The 22,187-nt window shown below is 53.5% G+C and overlaps 1 protein-coding gene across 7 annotated transcripts in view; it reads right to left on the bottom strand.

Annotated features, from left to right (window-relative positions):
* Nucleotides 1-22,187, bottom strand: part of MSI2 (musashi RNA binding protein 2) — a 399,485-nt gene that overhangs the window by 5,435 nt on the left and 371,863 nt on the right. Inside the window, exons 12-14 of one of the 7 annotated variants that reach the window (XR_006341155.1) lie at nucleotides 20,180-20,229; nucleotides 3,803-3,957; nucleotides 2,048-2,120 (exon numbers count right to left, since the gene is read on the bottom strand). The exons of 1 other annotated variant lie outside the window; for it this stretch is intronic. Coding sequence is in view for 5 of the 6 variants with exons in the window: in XM_043902743.1 (XP_043758678.1) it covers nucleotides 2,079-2,120; nucleotides 3,803-4,011 (251 nt within the window). In the remaining variant the exon portion in view is untranslated. Of the gene's footprint in view, nucleotides 1-2,047; nucleotides 2,121-3,802; nucleotides 4,012-20,179; nucleotides 20,230-22,187 lie in introns of those variants that run through there. 5 more of the 7 variants (XM_043902746.1, XM_043902743.1, XM_043902745.1 and 2 more) reach the window with 5 other exon arrangements.

The raw sequence follows: 22,187 nt of genomic DNA, 5'->3' as shown, positions 1-22,187 counted from the left end.
TATGGTAGAATTCTTGAGGCAATGGTGGAAAATGGGGTCAGCAGATGTGGTCACGCTGGGTTTGCAGCTGGAATGGTGAACTGCAGAGTGACTAGCGCTGCCTTTTCTGGTTAAGAGTCTGTTTTCAAAGTTAAATGTTCAAAAATGTCTGTCTTTAGGAGACAACCATCAATGACTGTCCATAACTAAAACTGCAAATTTCTACTTAAATCATATTATGTACAAAAGACTCAAGGTCAGGACACTTATAAAAACATACACAACTAATAATAATCAGCTTTGGTTCTAGGAAATGAGAACAGGCCCGGGATTCACAGACTTGCTGGTTGATTCTCCCCAAACTGACTGGGAGCCTGGGCCCCTCCTTCCACGGACGGTGCTAAAGGGCTGAGGGTCATCTCCGCTGGGCACAGACTGTGTGTGTGCTGGGGCGGCCACGGGCGAGTGGTCAGCCCTGCTCTCCGGTCTGTCCCATCCTTCCGAGTCCTAAAGCTGGACGCGGAAGGCTGGGCTGCGAGCAGCCTCACCTCCCTCCACCCGCAGGGACGCTCTGCAGAGGAGGGTGGGGGCGCAGGCGGAGGGGGCCCTGCCCCGCCGGTTCCGGCAGGGAGGGAAGAGGCACTGGCAGCTGTCTGAGCCCCGTGTCATCTGACTCCACAAGGGCTGAGCCACCTTCAGCCCCCACGGTCTTGGGTCCATCAGCCCACCCTGCTCTCAGAGGAGCCTCGCTTTGCTGGGACCCCTCAACCCAGTTGAATTAGTCGTGAGTAGCTCTCCTTCACACTGTTAGTGGCCTCTGGCTCCGGCAGGCCAGCAATGGCTGGGTCAGTGCTGGAAGGGAAGTGGAGGCGAGGGGGTGAAGAGAACTCACACACGGGGTTTATTGGGTTAAGAGAGGCAGTTGCGTTAGTCGAGGTGATTCCTTAGAGCAATATTAGAGAAATCCAAGAGATGTACGGAGCTTGGCTCCACCTGATCCCCCAGCTGGGCCCACCCTACCGGGTCCTGGCTGGCTCGGGGGCCTGGAGCAATCCTTGACAAGAGGGGCGTCCTGCTGACTGCAAACCAGAGTGGCAAAACCATCTCAGCCTTGCTTCTCCCAGAGGGACAGGTGCTCATGTCCCAGCTGGGATTTTGCAAGCAGGATCCATTCCCAGGCCTCAGCTGTGGCACTCTCAAAGAAGAAACAGACTCTTGTCTCAAGACCCAAAACCAGCTCGCTAACACGGGTCACGTTGAGCTTTCATGAGAGAACCCCCTCTCCCTTCCTGGTGCTGTTCCGGAGAATGAGGGATACCCATCTTCAATGAGAATACTGCAAGAGGCTCCCTCACTGACTGCCCCAACCTCCCCTCTCCTCCACTCCACCCCTTCCATATCCCCATCAAAGTGATTTAAAAAATGTTTAATTAACTTGAGCTCAGTTTAAAAGGTTAGGAAACTGGCAGGGATCCAAATCCATGTAACGCAGGTGATGTCGTTAATTTAATTTGCTTTTCGTGCGGTAATCTGGATAATTACTCAGTAGTTACTGGCAAAAATGTTTTCTTTTCACTCAAAGATGGAGCCTGGCTGTCTCACTGCATGAACCCCACTGGCCGAGCCCAGAGAGCTCTGGGGAGCTGAGAGGGCCCGGCAACCCTGAGCACCCTCCGCCCCAAGCCTGGCGGAGGTCTGGAGTCTCTCTGCCTCTGTCCCCCGGGGACGGGCACAGCACAGCATCTCCTTCCAGTTTCCCACACTTTTGATCGTATTTCAAGACAGAGAAAGATGAGAGGTGGGAAAGATAGAGAAAAAGGATTGAAAGAATCAAAGAAAAAAAAAAAAGACAGTGGAAGAAAAATGGGGGTCATGATTTAAGCCAGAGGAGGGATGAGAGATTAAAAGGCTAGATCTTGTTGCCCCCACCCCCCCGGAAAGGGGTGGAGAAAGAGGAGGAAGAGACGTTGACGCGATGGGACCAGGGCCCGTGCGTACTTGCATGCCAAGTGTGCATACACGTACGGACACGCCTGGCGGGCGAGACACGTGGCAGAAAAGGCAATACCTCAGAGTGGGGTGGCAACGGAAGCACCTGCTCAGTGGTATCCATTTGTAAAGGCCGTTGCAATCAAAGGTCCCTAAAATTGCACAATTGTTAAGGTCATCAGCACGCTATACATGGGAACAGATTGTCATATTCTGGGAAAGGAAATTATCGCTAGGGCTAGACTGTGGTTGCCAGCATGAATATGTAATTCTGAGACACCATGCCGTGAGGCGCTAGGATGACATCCTCCCAAGCCCTGACTCCCCACCCTGGCCCGTCCACTCGCCCAGGGGAACACTGAAAGCCAGATGCCCAGGGGTGGATGGATGAGAGGAGAGGGGCTTGTGCCACCAACAATGGGCACCGTTGCACTGAGCCCCAGACAGCCCCCATGGCTCCGGCTGGGGAGAAGGCCAGTTCCGTGCAGACCAAATGTGACTTGGCGTTGTTTATTTCAGAAATCATCACAGCACACAGGTCAGAGACCCAGGTTTTCATGAACAGATAGGGTCAGTGTTTCTGGGTGCTGACCGTGTCCGACGTAGTGGTAGACGATCCCTGAAATGGATGCAGCTCTAGGTTGACTAGTTACTGCTCTGGATTAGGTGTTATTGCCCATCCGAGGGGGTGTAACTCACCAAACTACTGCCTAAGTGATATTGGTTCTGGAGTGTGATTCAACAAGGAGCCAGACTGCACAGGCCAGGCAAGTCGTGTGTGTGTGTGTGTGGTGTGTGTGTGAATGTGTGAGATTGTGTGTGCATGCATGTGTGTGGGTTGGGGGGGGCGACCTTTCAATGCCAGGGGTAGAGACTGGCTGCCCCGATGCCCTGATCGTCTGCACTTGCTTTGTTCTCCCCAGCACAGCCTGGTAGGGGGGTTCTCCCACAGGGATGTGACCTGGGACAGCAGACACTTCCCTCTTAGCTCAAAATCAAACTGTCTCCAAGACGGCGAGGTTGGTCGATTTTCTGTTTCCCCAATAGAAGGGACAGTGAGCGAGTGGGCTCAGGCACATTCATGCTCACACACACCGCGAGGGGGAAGAACAACACAATCTGAAAACAGCATGCAAATCTGTTAAGCAAATTTCCATTGCCTGGATTAGTCAGATTATAGAACCACAGAGCATTACAAATGTCAAATGCACCTGGCCTTCGGGGGCGGGTGGAGCTAAAGAGTGCAAAGGGGAACTTACTTGGAGCCCGGAGACTGTAAGAAACATTAGCGGAGGAAACCTCCTGGGATGGGACTTGCACCCCAGGCTACGTCCCAGGCCCCAGTGTTGCCCCTGACCCCAGGCAGGACTCTACTGACTCAGGCTGTCATCCTACGGGGATGGGGCCCTAGCTCCAAGGTCCCAGCCCCCCTGAATCTCCAGGAGGCCGGGATCAAGGAGAGAGGGGCTGACCTTGGGGGTCTACTGTGAGCCAGCAGCTGCCTTAGCCTGTTTCCTTAAAGTCTCACACATCAGCTTTCGAGGGAGGGACACTTCTTTTCATTTTGCAGCCAGGGATGCAATGGGTTGTACATGCGGTTCAGGGTTGTGTGACCTGAACGTGACCTGCCCACACTCCCTCCACTCCACCTGTGGCCCGCGCACGGAGGCTCTGGAAACATCTAAAGGGGGAAGCTGCAGCCGGGGGTGGTGGACGTGGGTGCGGTGGGGGACCCGGTGCCCGCTCCTGGCTTGCCGGCTCGGGGCTTCCCTGGCACAACCCCCCCGCGGGCCGCAGGAGACGGGCAGGAGGGCAGGGGCAGGGAGGTACTTACGGCGATGCCGTGGCCGAAGCCGGAGCCCGGCTGAGGGCTGGCGGCGCTTATGTAATTCCCCACTCCGGAGTCCTGGCTGGCAGGGCCGTAGAGGTCGGCGACGGGTCCTGGGCTGTTGGCCCCCGGGAAGCCTCCGGGCCGCGCCGGGTTGGAGCCTGCCGGGGAAGCGGGCCCGCCAAAATTCGGTTGAGCACTGTAGCTATTCAGGACTGGTGTGCAGAGAATAGAGCTGGGTATGAGGCTGGAAGCCAGGCATGCACCGGTCACCACAAGCCAGACACTCGGGAGGAACAGCTGAGGCCCGACTTCTAACACTCAACCAAGGCCATGCGAAGACATCAGCAGGGACTCAAGAATACTCAGCCCAGGCTACTACTAAGAAGCTCGGAGCTCCAAAAAGAGATAGAATAAAAAAAACAACCATTCAACACAGTATGGCAACCAACCGGGGTGCTTCACTGCCCACCAAATTATCACAATAGAAATAGAGAGATATATGAAGAGAGAGAGAGAGTTGGTTTTTTTTTTTTTTTTCCACATCTGAATTGATGCTCATGCAGTCTTGTCTAGATCTGGGCACGTTGAGACAGCATTCACATCCCATGCAAACTACAAAGGAACTAGTTTTAGACTACACATTGTGTTAATATTGATATTAAAATGTGACAGGAAACAAAGCAATTTGTGTCCAGGAAAAAAAAAAATCTTTGGGGAAGGAATTTTTTGGTTTCATTTTTTTTTTTTCTTGTTTTTGGATCCATTAAATGACAAATTTGTTTCAAACAACAAAAAAAGGCAAAAAAGATCTTCGGCTCTCCCCCCCTCCCCACTGGCTACTCCCTCCCTGCCCACCCCTCCCGTTTACATCCCTGAATGAAAGTCGTCAATACTGAACGTGGTCCGAGAATGGGATATGTCATGGAAGACTTGGGCATCTTAACATAACCGTAATGATGGTGGCAGAGGGTTCCCTTTTGGGGTGGAGAGCAGGGGATGGAGGGAGGGATGGGGTGGGGATGGAGAATCTGGAGGCTCTGGGCCAAAGCTGGTGAATGCCAATGATGCTACAGGACACCCACACACTCACCTCCTGCAGTAGAAGGAAAGGGGGGATTTAAACTTTTTTTCCTTTTGTTTAAAAAAAAAAAAAAAGACAAAGAAGTATGAATTCAGAGCATACTGACTGAACCAATTTATCACTAAAGCGTATCTGACCGAAAAGCCTGCGTTCTGTTGGTTATCTTCAGATAGACTCCAGACGGAAAGAAGAGCGGGGACTGGACCTTTGCTACAAGGAGACTTCACACCCACACGTGCCTGGGGGAATGGTGGTAGGGAGGGGGCAGGGTGAGGAGACGCTGCCCCAGGCCCCCTCCTTTACTCTCCCCAAGTCCCGTTGTTCCCGCCCCAGTGAGGACCACAGCTTGTAAACAGGTTACTGTCTCGTCTTCATTTCCCTTTAGTAGCTTAAATCTTTTATTTTCCATAACAGGAAAAAAACACTTTTTTATACTGTGAAAGTAATTTCTCACTGACTTTCGAAGTTCAAGGTGAACCTAGGGCTGGCCAATTCTGGACTACAACCTGTCCATCCTGAAGAACCACGCAAGACGGGTTCCACGCACTTCCACAAATCCCAGGGCGCACTCCTCACGACAGCCTTCTCCCTCCTGTTTTTCTCGGCATTTCCCTCTGCCCCGGGCCCACCTGCCCTCAGTGGCAGCAGGGAAAACAACTGCAAATCTTCTCTGGACCACGACCTTGCCCTGGGCACCTGTGGCTGGAACGCCTCACCTCTGGGTGTGTGTGTGTGTCGGGGGCAGGGCTTGAAGAGCCAAACCTGGACCGATTGCTACCGACTAGTCAACGACCGACGATGCACCCCAGCCAGGCTGGTGGGAGACTGAGACGGGATGCAAAGATGCCAAGGAGAACGAGCCAAGCAGGCCCGGGCTCCCAACTCAGCAGAGAAAAGGCAAGCTGCTTCCTGGGAAGGCCATCTGGGGCAGGAGGCTTCAAGGTCAGGCCCCTAGGACACTGTGCCAAGAAAGGAAGGAGCTGGCTAATGGAAAGCACAGGTTAAAGAGGAAAAAAAAAAAAATCCCAGAGGCTCAGAGCAAGTGAATGGCTGACTTGGGAGTACACTGGCAGACAGAGGGGACAGGATTTTTGAATACAGGAGACTTAGCTTGCAGATGACATGCCTCCCTTCTCACTCATGGAGGCAAGGATCAAGCTGAGATATTCAACAGACAGCATTATGTTGGGCTCACACACTTTCTTTTTCCGGGCCAGGAAAAGCAGAGAGCTCAGATACTGACTCCTGGTTCCTCCAGGCAGCTGACCCCCTCCTGTGCCAAGTAACCAAGAGAGTAACTAGCCGGCTCTGTTTCAGGGTAACGAGTGGGAGGTGGGGCCACGGTGGAAGGCAAAGGCTTTCCGACCTCTTTCTCTTCTGGCTAGATGAGGATCCAGGAGGACATAGGGTGGGCACGCCCATCTAGAAGCCAAGGAGGAGAGAGGTTTCCACCTCGGCTCCTCCCAGCAGGGTAAGGACCACCCAGTGACTAACCCAGCCGGTGGAAGGAGCCTTGGGAGAGAGGAGACTGCGCGCTCACGGAAGGATGCTGTCTACAAATATGCCCCTCCAGAGGCTCAGAAGATGGGGGCTGGGGGTATTCGGCCCGCCCCTGTTACCCTCCCCATCCTGTGTGCCCAGGAGGCCTGCAGCTGGAGAGCTGGCCTGAAGGGAATCTCCCAGTGGGGGCTACATCGCCCCTCACCATCCTATCCTCTTCCATCCAATGACACCAGAATCACTGTGGAGAAGGCACTGTTACAACCCAGCTCTAAAACCAAGTCTCGCACGATTACACACTTGCCCCCTGCATGCCTGAGCCCCAGCGCCGTCAGCCTGCAGACACCCCCAGTCAGGGTGCAAGTCGGGGCCATGGCTCCCCGCCTAGGATGCAGGTGGCAGGCCAGGAGCACCGGGTTCTGGGCTGGTCCTTTTGCTCTGGGCTTTGGGACAGTGGAACCTTCACCCTCAAGGGCTGAAGGCGTAGAGGAGCCGGGTTTCTGGGTTCCTCAGTCAATGATTCCCACTTTCTCTGTGGGCAGAGGATCCCGGCTCCAGAAAGCGGGTTAACAAGCCAACCTATGTCCTGAACCCATGCATCTCCGGGAGGGCACTCCCCAGCTCAGCAGCTTGAGAAGGAAAGGGGAAGGCGCTTCAGACACCAACATGCGCTGTGTGACGGCGGGAAGGCAAGAGGGACACGGTGATCTTCTTTGGGGTCGTTCAGCCTGCACACCGGCTGGCAGCACAGTAAAGGAGGAGACCCTCCCCTCCAAGCTGTGACCTTGAGAGGAGAGGCAGGGAGGTGGGGGGCGGAGCATAACTCGAGCGCCTGACCTGAGGGCGCTTCTGTGCTAGTTACCCTGAATCAGTTCTCAATGGGCGGTCTCCTTGCAGATCACCTCCAGGCTCATTTTAAGGGGCAGAAATGCTCCCAAGGCCAGGGTCAGGTCAGGAAGAGGGAATGGGACGTCCCTCAAGGCTGCTCAGCCTGGGTGTGTGTGTCTGTGTGCGTGCGGAGGCAGGGAGGAAGAGGTCTCAGTAGGTACTGCTGAATAAATAGTGTGGAGATTTAAAAAGGACGTTATGACTCCTGTCCCAGAAGAGGACAGTGTCTTGCAAACACCCTGGCATTTTTGCAGCAGAAGCTGTGAGCATTAAGTGGCCTTCGGCAAGCTCTGCACCAAGCAGCAGAGTGGGAACTCGTGGTGGGGCAGCAAGGTCACTTCTCCACCAGCCGCTCTGGGCAGCGTCCACAGCAGCGGTTTAATCCGGGGCAGGCTCCTCTCCACCCCCGCCCTGTGCCCCAGGCGTCCTCTGGGCTTTCTGGGTCCAGGCACCAGTATGCCTCAGGGAGGCAGCTCTGGTGCAGAGAAAGGAAGTGCTGGACTTGGAGTCAGAAGATCCGAGTGTGACCCCAGCCCTGACCTCCAGCTACCTGCCTGGGGGCGGGGTGGGGGGGTCAGCGCCTCACCCACCAGAGTCCTCATCTATGACACGCGAGTCCTGCCCTACTCAGCCTGACTCTCGGTGGGCTGAGGCAAAAATGCAAAAGAGGAATGCCTGTAGCTCATCATGCTTGGAACAAATACACCCATTTTTGAAACAGTTATGTATGTACAGACCAACCAGGTTTAGGAAAACCTGATATAGGAGAGCACAATTCACTGGCCAAACAAATCAGGAAGTGATTCACAGAAGGATCTGTTTCATCCACCCTGCATTTAATTACCTTGGACCTGATGAAAAGACTCTGGGGAATGGGGGGGATGGAAACACAAGGACACTACCGCTCACTGAGGCCAGCAAGAGGAAACGCATCTGAATTTCAGTTGGTGGCATTTTGCATCAGATAAAAGGAGGCATTTCCTGCCCATCAAGGGAATACACCTGGATGGCTGGCCCAGGACAGCCATCCCAGAGTCCTTCTCCAAGGTCTGTCCTGCAGGCTCAGACCCTCACCTGCAGGGGCAAGACCCAAAGCTCGGGAGCATCTGGGGGGTTTACAGCAAACCCTTCCTTCTGGTGGGTACGAGTCTGCATGTGGTTTTGCCCAACTGTGGTCAGAAGGAGCTGGGCTCAGAGTGGGATTTGTCACTGAGGGTGGGGAAGTTGTGGGAGAGGGCAGTGAGGATCAGGAGATCAGGAGAGCCACACTGTAGGTCTAGGAAAGGTTGGAAGCCTGGGTGCTTCTGTATGCTCCCAACGTGATGCTGCTGGACCTAGGGCAGAAGGCTAGAGCCTGGGCCTCGGAGGCGGGCACCCCTGGGAGGGCATCTCTGGCTCTAAGGCCTGAAGAGTGGATTATTATTGATTCAGAGAAAGGAACTGTTAACAGAACTGTTGCTATATCTGAGATAAGCCAGGGTCCACCAAGTCCCAGCCTCAGACCGGGGTCCTGGTTTGGTGGGTCTCACCTTTCACAGAAAGGCAGAGCCAGCCCTCAGGACAATTTCAGTCTCCCACTGACGAATTATTGGTGGCCGCCAGGTTCCATCTCGGGAGGGGGCCTCGTGGCCCCCTGCTGGGACGGTGTGTGCTGCTCAGGACAAGGCAGGTGCTGTGGTAGGCCCGCCTGCACCCAGCCCAACTCAGAAGGCAACCTGCTGCCCAGCAGACCTCCCTGCGGCTGCATGAGGCGCAAGGGCAGGGAGGCTGGGCTGGTGGGTGTCACTGGCCTCTCCCAGCCCGAAGCCCCTGCAGAATGCAGGACCTGGGGCACAAGCCCATGTGGTATTCTTCATGTTAACACATCACACTAGATTGTAGGGAGTTCTGTTTGTTTTAGAGGATTTAAAGAAAGTGACTGAGAAAGCAATGAGCAGAGGGGCTCTGTCGACGGGCTGATACCAGAGTCACTGCGCCTCCGACACTCACCTCGTCCCTACCACGCTTCTCTCTGCCGGGATTAAAACTTGGCAGCAGCAGAGACTGCGTCTCTTGTCAGCAAGGGACCCTCTGGGGAGGGGTGTGCGTGCAGAAGGTGGGGGCTCTCCAGGTTCTCATGGGGCCCTGGGTTTTCCAGACCAAGAGCAACCTGCCCGATTGCCATCTACCACGGGGGGCTCAGGGAATGCTGGGTTTCACAACGTCAGGCGGCTCTCAGAAGCCGAGGCCAGACTCTGAACAGCCAGCCTCTCAGGAATGCCAGGTGGTCAGCTGAGGCTTCTCTGAAAACAGAGTTGGGGCCCCCAGTCTGCAGTCTCACTGTGCCCTCTCCAGGTCGTGCCCACAGTAAATTAAAGCCGGTGGTCAGTCGGGGAAGGTCGGCCTGAAAAGATGAACCTGCTTCTGATAAGAGAAGGAGAAACACTCAGCTGTGAGCTACCACAGCTCATCTCCAGCGGAGCAAGGGGGAATCACACTCCAGCAGTCTGCCTGGCCACCGGGTCCCAGGGATCTCGGCTCAAACCTTCCTCCCAGAGCCTAGCCTGAAAGTGGGAGAGGTAATAGAGAGGGCCAGCAATTACCTCTAACCTGGGAAAACTGTGAGACACACTAAATGAAAATTAAATCTGCAGGGACCCAGATGCAGCGACAATCAATTTTATATACATTTCTTTTTTTTTTTAAGCTCTGCTGAAATGCAAGCTATTTCAGAAGGCAAGGAGAAGACATACTTTAATAAAACTAGGAAGGACTGAGAGCTATGTGATGGTATTTCGTTCTTCTGTCTCCCTATACAAACCAATATATTGCCGGGAAGGACAAACTCGGCCTGCTATCAGCATGTCTTGACACATCTGAGACGCCTGGCTCATCACAAACATTGCACCGACACTACGAGTGTCGTAAACACTGGAGAGCGTCGGCTCACTCCCTGGGCTCACAGGGAGTCAGCGTCACAAACGTTCCCAGTGTCGCTTTCAGAGATGCCGGTCTTGGAAGACTGCAGAGTCTGCTTGTTCACTCAACACCTAGCCTGCTTCAGACCACTGTGGGGGGCACAGATGCCTGCTGGTTAGTGCTAGCGTATCTTAAGTAGGGAATGGATGGACAGTGGAACCTAAGACTCAGGACTCATGGTTTTGTAGAAAGGTCGCAGCTTCAGGTCAAATCACATTCCCAAAAGAGACAACTTCACTGCTGGCCAGCTCCAAAACCTTCACATCCTGGGTTCCTAGTGAACCTGGGTACTCATCACTCAGATCAGTGTGAGGAGACAGCCCCCAGAACCCTGTCCAAGGAGGGCTTTATGGCCAGTACTTTATGTTGCTGGACAACCTCAGCAGAAAACAGCTCATTCTCTGTCTTGACACTTTTTGAATATCAGCCTTGACTTGGGTATGTCTCTTCCTTACAAGGGACTGGGCTGGGTTGGTTGGGAAGGAGGCGGCGTGGCATTAGTGGCTGACTGCCATCTGCTCATATGAAGGGTAAATTCTGGGGACGGAGTAGCACTGAGTGGGCTGGGCCTGGGCTGTGTTTCCTTCACTGTAGCCAGATTCTTTGCCATCTGAGCCACCAGGGAAGTCCTCCAGGTGCGCTGGCAGGCATTTTAACACGCCGTGTTCTCGCTCCTAACAGCTGTAAGATGGGCTTTATTGCCCTGGGGTTGCGTCCACGCGGGGCTGTGTCCAGGGTCTCACAGTGGCTCAAACTGGCTCATGTGGACTTCAGGGCAACTCCCAGCTGCTTTTAGACTGAGTCACACTGCCCAGCTGTCCTTCCTGGCACCCTGGTTTGCAAAGGTTTCTTCTGTTTATTTGGCTCTTTCTTTGCTTCGTGGAGGTTGCAAAACCAAGGACGATGAATCAAACCTCCTGTGCTGAAGTGCCAGTTCCTGAGGGCGTGGGGCCTGTGGCCCTTTCCAAACTGGGAGCTCCCCTATCAGACCGGGGGCTCCCTGAGGCGGGCCATCTCTTTATGGCCCCTGCCACAGCAGATAGGGCACAGCCTCTCTCCTGAGGACCAGACCACCCTCCTCTGGACCACATCTCAGAACAGTACCGGGCACAAAGCAGGCATGCGGTATTGCTGGGGTCAGAGTGTATCAGAGAGAAAGGAAATCCTCCCATGCACCCCAGAAAGTGCAAGTAGAGGGCTGGTCTTAGTCCCCCAAGACCACTCCAGTCTAGGAAGGGCCATCCTTCGGGGAGCCCTCAGCTGTGAGCACCTTCAGTGTGTGCTGCTTGATTCCATTTCATGGAAACTCACTGTTCATGGCTCCAGAAGCCTGGGCGTGGGGTGGGGAGGATGCCCAAGGGGCACCGCTTGAGGACCTGTACAAAAGGCTTTCCACTTGAACAGCCCGTCTTTAACGATTATAAAGGCACTGGAGTTTAATCCATTTTTGATGTAAGCGCTAATAGCTCTGTGTCCTTGAAGTTCAAAGCGGGCGCATACATGTCACTAATTAGCCAAGCACAGCGCCATTCAGCTCCCTCTCATGTTTCTAATTAGGTCTTTAATAACAAACAAACTCCGACCTTACCAAAGGCCCCCATTCATCAGACAGTCAAGGAGGGTGGCTGCTTCCCTGCTTATGGTTGCTCCGGGCCACTGGTTCTCTGCGTACATGCTCTCAATCTCAGCTAGGACAGGCCTATTCTCGGGGGAGGCAGGAGAATCCATCTGTGAGGACACAGACCCTTCCAGCCTGGCCAGGAGGGGTGGGTCCCGTGGCCCTGCTGGGAGGGCCAGCCGTGGGCAGGAGAGGCCTGAGCTCCAAGGCTGCAGGCTCAGGATCTCTGTCCTCAGAGGAAGCTGGGGTGAACCGTCTGGCTTGTGGCTCTGCTGATCTGTTTCTGAAGGTAGGGATTCTGATGACGAATCACAGATATTGTGTGAGGCTCTATATCTGGAAGAACCTTGTGGTATCTGAGTCCATGATTACATACTGCACTTGCCTGGGGAGATTTAAGTACTGCTGAGGCACCAGCCCCACCCCCCGACCCCTAATTCCCCTGTAGATTCTGATTTGACGGATCCACAGTGTGGCCTGAACACTAGGAAATTTAAAAACTCCCCAGGTGATTCTAACATGTAGCCAGGTTCAAGAACCACTGTGTTCACCTGTTTCACAGCTCATCGGTGGTAGCTATTAACAGGTCTACCTTTATTAATTAATATCATCCAAAATGCCACACCCTAAAGGGTTAATCAACCACACCCAAAGATGAAAATCTTGAATAGGTTTTCTAAAAAAATAATACACAATTCTGGAAATATTTCTATACCTCTCAATGCCTTTGTACATTAAAAAAAAAAAAAAAAAAAAAAAGGCATGACTGATGTTTCAAATTATTCCCTACCAGTTGACGCAGCACTTGGAAGCCCCTGGCTTCCTCTCCAGTCACTTCTCTCAGATCTAAAGGTATTAACACTGTCACCCCTTTGTTCCCAATGATAAGGGATCCAGAGCTTTGGAAACAGCAGCAATACAGAGCTATAGAGCTGAGGGGTGCCCAAGAACCCAACAGTCTGAAATCCTCTGCCCCTAAATCAAGCAGCTTGTCATTGGCAGAAGCCAGATGCAAACCAAGTCTTCCCTGCTCCTCCTCCCCCACTCCTTTTTTTTTTAAGCCTCTTATCATCCTTATCTGATTAATCCATAAGGCAACCTGCTCCCGAGGAAGGGGAAAGGATATAAGGGAGATGCATGCCTTTGAGCTCTTTCCATCTCCAAGGCCTGACATGGGAAGCCAGAAGCTATGGGGTCAACCCTTGAACAACCACATTACCTTCCAGCAAGTCATTCCCAAGTCTTGTTGGTTTCTCTTTAAGCCAGGTGGGAGGGGAGACACTGAAATCTCAGGGGCTACCTCAATGGAAGGTTTAGAAACTCTTATGTACCTGGAGCTGAACAACCCAGACCCAGAAAAATCAAATGACGCGGCCAAGGAGAGGTAGCAAAATTGTGTGAGAGGTTTCTTCCAACAGAGGTCCGTGTTCTCCCGTTTTGCTGCTGTGCTTGTGGGTCTTTTCTCTGGAGGCTGGGTAGACATCACCAGCCTCTTCTGTCTGGGTCAGTGCCTGACTGACCTTCTGACTCGGGGGCATCCTGGGTCCCATGTGTTGGTAAGGCTGAGCATCTCCTCTTCCCCTCAAGACCGGGAAAGCCAACCCTCTGCAGGTTACAGTCAGAAATAACTTACAGAAAGGGACGGGAGACGGGGGCTCTGCAGCCTTGGCCCCCCACAGTGGGCTCTTCCACAGGCACACAGGTTTGCATTAATTGTTTACCACAGACCTGGACAGATCATTTTATTAATATTAATAAGTAACCAGGAACAAAAGGCCCCTTTATTTTTAGCTCTCTCTAATTGCGTAGTAATTACTCATCTACAAAACAAATGAGCCCCTTGCTCGCTGTTGCCATGGTACTGAGGGTCCAGCCTCCCTGCAGGATGATTGGCCAAGGAGCCCGCTGATCCCGCCTCCGGCCCCGCCCCTTCCGGCCATTGGCTTAAGGCAAAGCCCCAGCAACTGGACAGCCAATCCCCTCCCAGCCTTAGGGCTGGGCTGGTCTACCCAGCGACCTTCCAGATGCAGTCTTCCCAACTCGCAGGAAGGGATGTTGATTGATCCCTACGGAGAAGTCTGTCTTGCGCAAAGACGCCCAGTCCTGCTCCACGGCCTAGTTTCCTTCGGGCAGTGGCTAACTTCCTTCAGTTCTGTTTTAGCTACAGTCCCTTTTAAATAATTATCTTCAGGCTGGCTCATTCTTACAGGACCACGCCTCCTCTGGGCCTCCTTTGTGTACCTTTGGTCTGAAAAGATTCAGAGACCAGAAGCCAGATCGGAAATGTCAGCTAAAGTCAGACAGAACCATGATGTTAAGCTTGCAACAGCAGAGGCAGGTACAGAACGTACATATAATGCCTCCTGAAAAGGACTTCGGGTTCCCTCCTCCCCTAGGGATGTGGAGAATTGATTGGATGGCAACAGTGGGGATTGGTTTTTGTATGTTTCAAAGGCATAGTGCTTTGCAGTTATGGCAGGACTGGTACCACAGGTGCTGACACTGGTCCAGAGCACAGGTCTGATGAGGCAGACCTAGGCTCAAATCCTGTCTCTGCCACCTCACTGGTGCTAAGACACAGTTTTTAAGCCTTAAAAATGGAAATGGGAATGACAGCACCCATTTCATAGGCCTATGAGAATTAAATGGGATAAGGGTGGTGGACTTAGCATAGTACATGACTAATTCATAATAAATGTGAGTTATTATTAATATATTACCTATATTTTATTAAAATGGGCTGGGAAGTGTCTCTAGCATTCTGCCAACCACCTGCAAGATATCCTCCCTTAAGAGACCTCTCAGGTGGATTTGAATTTTGAGATGACTCTCCTGTCCATGCCATAGAGCTGACTGCATTGTGGCTCCACTCATCCTGATAGATCTAGAATGGCTCTCTCATCCAACAGCCAATCACAGCTGTTGAAAAGCATAATTTGCCCACATCCCATGGTGCAGGATCCCAGGATGGGAAGGGGAGACCTTTTTATTTATTAATGAGCATCCATGAACAAAAGTCCCCTTTGTTTTCTGCTTTCTCTAATTGCATGGTAATTACTCATCTACACTGAGAACGAGGCTGACTGCCTCCTTGGAGAGTTGATGTGGTAGGAGAAGGCAGGCACCACTCTGAGACAACATGCAAAACACCCTCTGAAGACTCAAAATTCTGCCTTTCATCGAGGAGGGCACCCCAGAGAAGGATAATCAGGTGTGGTTTTCTGCTGTTCTGAAGCAGATCTGAACAGAGGGAGCAAAGATGAGGACAGAGGGAAATGGGCTGGCAGAAAGGACGGGGGCAGAGGCTGCCAGGAGGACACAGAAACAGGAAGCAGAGGTCCTACGCAGGGGATAAACAGGAACTTGTTGGCAGAAGCCCAGGAGAATCTCTGCAGGGTCTGCCTTGCTCTCCTCCCCTTCCCCCAGGTCACAGAGCACAGCCCCAGGGACCAGGCGTCAGGCTGGGTTGGTTGGTCTCCCTTTGTTGGTTCTGTCCTTAGTGAGCCCCACTGCCATAAAGACTATGAACTCCTCTCTCCCATAAATATGACTATAGCAATCTGGCTTTCAAGGTCTCCCTCTCCCAGACTCTAGCCTGAATCCACCTATACCCCCACTTCCCATTAGGCAGCCTCCCACTGTCCCCCCTGTCAGCATGATATTGAGCTTGGAGTTAATCAGCTAATGGTAAGAGTGAAACGCCCACCGCATCTCTTATTGGCCCTATATATGAACATGTATGGAGTGTTTACAATTTCACGGTTTGTCACTTGCCCTTTTGCTTCCTGTCTCATCTCTCTAATCCACCCTGCTGGCAGGCTTGTCTAGCATAGAAATCTGATGTCACTTCTTGGTTACAGGCCTTGCTGAGGCTCCCAGTTACCCAGGTGAATCTGGGCTCGTTAGCACTTTCCAGCCAGAGCCAAGGGTTTGCAGGACTTCAGAAACACTCTGCTGTTCTGGCGGCTATGCACAAGCTGCTTTCCCTAGGCTCCCTGGGGAACTCCCATTTGTCCTTCAAAAGTAGGGACACTCACTGCCCTGTAAAACATTCCTTGCCTTCCCCCCAAAGCTAATCACTTCCTCCTCTGTGCTCCTTCTTTTCTGGGCTTAAGCATCATATTATAAGCACACGTTAGTCTCCGGGCTAGGCTGGAAGAGCCTCTAGGGCAGAGGCTGTGCCCTGTATTCATCTAGGAGCTTCCAGGGCTGCAAAGGGCATCCACCGCTTGTCTCTCCAGCATCATTCTCGTGTGCCCCCGTTTATCAGCGCCTGGGTTTCCCTGTGGAAATCCACCCTTCTTGTACTGTGTCAGAGCTCTTCAGAGGGTCTGGATCCCACCCTCATTGATTGGTTCATGTAACCCAGGTCTTAGCCAAACAGCACAAAGTTCTACTTTTGCTAGAAATCGGGACCACTCGACTCCCTCTTCTAGACCGGGAGGATACTATGAAGCAGGAAACTGTGGCTACCACGTTGCTATCACAGGAACCCAACAAAAAGACAGTATTGAAAGGAGAGGGAGGGCAAAAGTAAGACAACTGCAGAGAATGAGCCTTGAACAGACCACACATGAAGCTCACTCTTCCACGGAGCTTCCAGGATGTCAGCCAATAAATCCTCTATAATATTTAACTGCTCAGAGCCGGGCTTTCTGAGATAGCTCAAAGCACCTTGAATCAAGGCCTAGGATGATACCTGTCACATATAATAATAATTACTGCTGTTAAACACGATAAATATCTGCCGATTTAAATCCACGGCAGATGTGCCCGGGGTCTGGTTCTGAAATCTACATCTGAAAGGTTGGACCATGAGGTCCTGACACAGAGCTGGCAGCCGAGGCTGTGGGCCTTTCCCAGGACATTCCTGCAGGCACAGGGTGTTCAGGCGGCAGATGAGTCCTTCATGAACAAACACAGTTCCTCCACAGGGCTGCTTAAAGGCAGCCAAAGACCTGGGTTCAAGTTCAGGGTTCTCTACCCTTGACCAAAGCTTCGCTAACCAGGTAACCAGCTGTGTGACCTTGGATAAGTCACGGAACCATTCTGCAGCCCAGCTTTCTCATAAAAGCAAACGTGTAAAAACTGAGCCAGAATCTTCCGCTTTCCTGCCCACGTGACGGGGTGGCTGTGGTATAGACGTGGCGGTCTAAGCTCTGCAGGAGCACCGGGAACCATGCTGCACCCGCGCAGGTGCTCTATCGATTCTTCTCACCAGCACATGGGTTCACCAACTTTTGGGGCTCCCCAGACCCTGCAGTGCCTCCATCACCCAACCCAGAGTACCAGGAGGGGGTTCCTTAGCCGCCGTCCACTGGGCTATATGTACTGTTACTGAGTGCTCAGGGGCATCATTCTTCCCACCCCTCCTCCGGAGCCAGCGTGGGAGGGGGTCAACCAGCTCAGGGGGGCGGCACGGGTGTGTCACCCACTGAAAATAATTCTGCTAATTTAAAATACCATTAACATGCTCCCACTCCATTCACTTTAGGATTAACTTATTCTTAGATCTGGGCTTCGAGGCTAGTCACTAATTGCACCAGAGTTGATTTATCAAGTGCACGGTATTTCTATTACAAAATTATTGATTAGAGCTGAATTATTTTATCCTCAACAGAGTTGGTCCGAAAGCTCTTGGAAAATGAATGAAGCTGAGGTTAGAGGCGGGCAGCTCTGCACATTATTATAAATTCACCAGGGTTACTGAAATCCAATGCTGGACCCTTTATGGGCAGAGTCCTGGCTCTCCAGAAATGGAGATTGTTAATGACGAACTGAGAAACGAGGGCCTGGTGCCCAGAGCACAAGGCAGTGACCGGGAGACGAATGTTCAGGGAACCCTGAACTTGTGAGGAAGTCTGGCTGGCTGCAGCAGCTGGTCCTAACAGGCCCCAGATTCTCTCCCCCTTTCCTAGGCGCTGGCTCTGTTCCAGAGAGAGGGTGGCCCCATGACCCTCCCCACAGATGGGCCATCTTGAGGTCACAACCCCCAGAGGATGCTTGCTGCTAGCACAAGGCAGGCTGGGCGGGGAAGGAGAGATGCCTGCAGTGCAAAGCCCCCACCGCCCGCTTCCTGGACGTTGGATCCTACTGACGGAGGCCCAGGAAAGCCACCTTCAAAAATAAAGGTCCATTTTCCCTTTTAAAAAGGAGCTGACAGTGCCGGAAACAACGCATCATGGGAAATAAGGGCTTTCTCGGGAAGGGATCTAGATGCTCAGACCACTGAAGGCAAGAAGTGTCACGTGCCTTTACCTGCCCTGATGCCTGCAAAAAGCAAACCTTCGAAACAGGCTTGTTGAAAGCAACACCATGGAACCCTGAGGCTCATGCTGCATCTGGCGCACACAAAACCCAGATCCTGCCAGCAGCTGGAGGCGTGTGAGAACACCCTCGGCCCCTAACGCATAGGAGGCAGAGGAGTCCACTGGGGACGTGGAAGAATATCCCAAGATAAAATCAGGGCAGGCCTGGGACCTACTCTCCTCCCCAAAGAGTTCATTTTATGGTTCAACGTCAACTATTTATTCTATCCCCAGACTTGCATGTTACTCTCGCTCACCTGACCTCCTAGAACGCAAACTCAGGATGTCCAGCCGCAGGGCAGCAAAGCCCTTTTCCCAGCAGAGCCAGACCCAGGCTTTAGGTGGGGGTGGGGGGACAGGGGGGGAGACTTCTCTGCTCTCTCTTCCTTCTGTCCCTACCCTCTTCTCCTGCTCCCCATTCTGGGTCAGTCTGCAGCGTCGGCAGCCCCGAAGCCTGCCAGCTCCAGCCATTCCTCTCTGCCCTGGCCCATGTCTACCCCCGTGAAGCCTGGGCTGGAAGGCTGGCTCCTCCCAGATCTCCCTTCCCGGGTCTCGGGCCCCTTGGGCCCTCAATCTGGACTACCCGCCTGCTCACATTCAATGCTGGTCCACCCCCCCACCCCGCACCGGGCCACACTCCACAGGCTACCATTTTGCATTTTCACTTCACACTGTTTTGGGGACTTCCTGGGCTCTGTGACTTTGGGGCTCTGTCTCCCCTGATAATAGGTGACTTGCACCCTGAAGGTTCAGCCCACCTCTGTGGCCTGCAGTGTTGTGTCAGAGCCACCAATCAGACCTGCTTTCGGAGCGGGTCCTGGGTGGCAGCTACTGCTTCCATCAACTTACAAAGGTTAGGGTCATCTCCCAAAGCTCCAAGAGACCTCTGTTCTGTCTTATGACTCGTCACCACAAATGGAGGGGACACACTGCCTGGAGCTGGCTGACTGCACACGCGCTGAGCCCAGGGCAGAGGCTGCAGGACTGGGACGTCTTCCTGTGGAGATGGAGGCAAACTATGGCCTCCTCTTTGGATAGTACTGGTTCCCTCCCTCCCCTCCTCATGAAGGTGTGCCAATAATCTCCAAACCAGGAACGTTACCTCTCTCACCCCACCTGCCCTGTACCCCCTTCTCCCTTCACCAACCAGAAGGACAAATGCCAACCTTCACCAGGACCAAAAGTACCACCCCCCTCCTTCTGCAGACCGAGGATCTCAAGGTCTGAATCCCTTTCCCTACCATATTTCGTTTCCCCTCTAGCCACGCAGACAGGACTGCCACAGCAACCTGTATCCTTGAAGGTGAGCTGGGAAAGGACTCTAATAAGAGTAGAGGGCTTGGAGGAGCCCAGCTGTTAGATCTGTCCAAGTGAGAAAAGACCTGATCTGTCCAAGAACCATGAGGAAGACAAGAACAAGGAAGAACCCTAAGACTCCTTGCAACCTGGATTCTATCCTCGTTCGCTACAGTTGGACACGATCGAGAGAGATCTCGGTTGGGAAGGTTACAGCTGAGGGTGGTGACCCAGTTCCGGACTGGGGGAACAGGGAGTGTGAGGGGAGGTGGTGGTGGCGGATGGCGAGAACATGGATCCAAGCCCTTCGGCAACATTGAAAATATGGAGCCCCTTCTCTCCCTGGCCCCCACGCTATCCTGCAGACAGTCGGGCTGTGCCGAGCCGTCCGAGGCCCTGTAATATCAACTCAACAATGCATGTTCTACAACTACGGCTACGGCTACCAGAACATCTACTACAGTGCATGCATTTAGTTCAGTCCCACAGAAACATACAGTCTAAGAACAGGCAGGGGGTGTGAAATGTTTTACTGGACAACAGGTGTTTTGGAGTCGTAACTAATAATAAAAAAAAAATCGAAAACGAAAGTGTACAAAAAAAGACATTTCTCGAGAGTTGGATATGAGTTTGTTTCTTGAACTGTTTCATCTGAACAAGCAAAAACATGCAAACCAGCTGGTACTAACAGGAAGCTGGACACTGAGAGAGGATTAATAGTGTGGACAAACCTTCCCGCTGAGCGTGCTCAGAAGAGTGTTTGAGAGGAGGTGTGCAGATCCTAGTGTAAGAGAGGCGGGAAAGTATGCCTCAGAGACACTCTCACCGCAGCCCCAACCAAGCAAGAGAAAAGACAACAGAAACGTGACTCTCACACTCACCACCATCAGGAGCTCATGTCACTAGATGGGAACAAAGCTGGCAAGTGTAAAGCGCAGTAAGGGGTCCTGGCTTGGGGGGGGGGCGGGGGCTGGGGCCAGGCCAGGGCTGGGGGGGCCGGAAGCTCTAAGAGTGATACACAGACCCACCTGAGATGCCACCCAGAAATCAAATAGTCTGGAAATCTGACCCATTTCCCTCACCTGTCAGTGGAGTCCTTTGCCAATTTGGACTTAGGGGTTTTTTTGGGGGGGGTCATGATGGGACCACTGGAACTGAATGGATACGATCAAAATAAACAAAGTCTCGACTGAGCACAAGAAAAGATGACGTGTCAAACTTCCGGGTGAAGGTAACAGAAAAGTCACACTGATAGTGAAGTCATCTAGGAGTCGCCGGGACCTCCCGGGGGGTCACCGGGCCCACCCACCTCAGGGCCGGGACGGGCTGGCCGGGAGGAGCCGGCTGGCCCGGGCGCAGGGCTCCCGACCCGGGAACCCGACCCTGACAGAGGCAGTCGCCAAGCTGAGCGAATCCAAAGCTGTGCCCCACCCACGGCCCTCCGCAGGCGCTTCCGCTCGGGAAGCTCCCTGCGTGTCATCACGAGGAAGGGGAAAACCACACAAAACGGTGGAGCTAGACAAAAGCGAAAGTGAAACGAGGGCCTTCCACAGTCGGCCTGCCCCCTCACAGCCAAGCCTGGGCACCCCTGGGGCGCAGAGGCCCCGCGCCCCGCTGCTGGGAGCGCCCAGCCGGGTGCGGCGTGGGACCCGGCTAGGGGCGGCACTGCGCAGACTGCCTGAGCCCGCCCTTCCCTGCCAGCGAAGGCAGCGCGCTAGTGATGCCCTCCAACAGGCGCTTGCTCCGGGTGGGGGTGCGGGCGGAAGGAACACCCTTCTCGCCTGGGGAGGGGCTGGGGTGAGTGCGGCAGGGCTGCGGGAGCACAGGAAGGGAGAGGCGGACGGTCAGCCCTCCGGGAGCCCCCGCTGACCCGGGGCGATGCACACAGACTGTGCAGCCCTCACACCTCTGTCACAATGCCAGGGGCCACGATGAGAGGTCAGCAATGGGCCATCCTGCCAGACCTGGCGTCCAGACCATGTTCCAGAGGGAAAGGGCGGGGGGCGGAGGGGAGAGGAGCGTCTTTATGGGTCAAACTGCACTAATGGAGCGGCAGGCAGTTATCTTCCTTCCCCAGCTGTGTAACCCTGCTCCAGGTCCAAAGGGGTTCAGTGGGAGGGGGGGCAGGCTACCCTGTCCACATGTGGGCACATGTCTTACAGCCCAGTAACAGCTCTGGCTTTGGTCGACACAGCCTGGTCATCGCCCTCAGGCACCCGGGCAGCAGTGACGGGTGCCCTGCAGCTTCCTGGCCAAGCCTGCAAGTTGAGGGTTTGCCCCTTGCAGTAACTAACCCAGGCTGCTGTGGGCAGGGGGTCTGGGAGCACACTCCTGAATAGAATTCACTAACAGTGTGGTGATGAGCATGGCTGACCTAGAATGGCCTGTGGGAGACTTGGCTCCCTATGGAAATGGCTACAAATAAAACAGCACTGATCCTGAAAAAAAAAAAAAAGGTGTGGCTGGAGATGGCGCTGACCTTTGGCGTTAGGAGTTAGCGGGGACGGGGTGGGACTCCTGCCTGGCTCTGGGGGTCTGCGAGAGGGCGGGTGTGGCAGAGCGGGGCAGAGGCCATGGGGAGACCACTTTCAGACTCACAGAGAACCCCATGCTGCCCTTTAAACTTGCCATGAAGTCAAGGAGAAGGGGGGCAGGGAGAGAGGCAGGGTTAATTCTGGGTTAAAGTTTAGTTTCATAATCCAAGTTACAGTAAGAGACTGAGCGGAGGAGACATCCACC

The sequence above is a fragment of the Cervus elaphus genome, chromosome 5 (assembly GCF_910594005.1).
Source record: "Cervus elaphus chromosome 5, mCerEla1.1, whole genome shotgun sequence".
NCBI lineage: Eukaryota > Metazoa > Chordata > Mammalia > Artiodactyla > Cervidae > Cervus > Cervus elaphus.
This window is presented reverse-complemented; position numbering and strand designations above follow the sequence as displayed.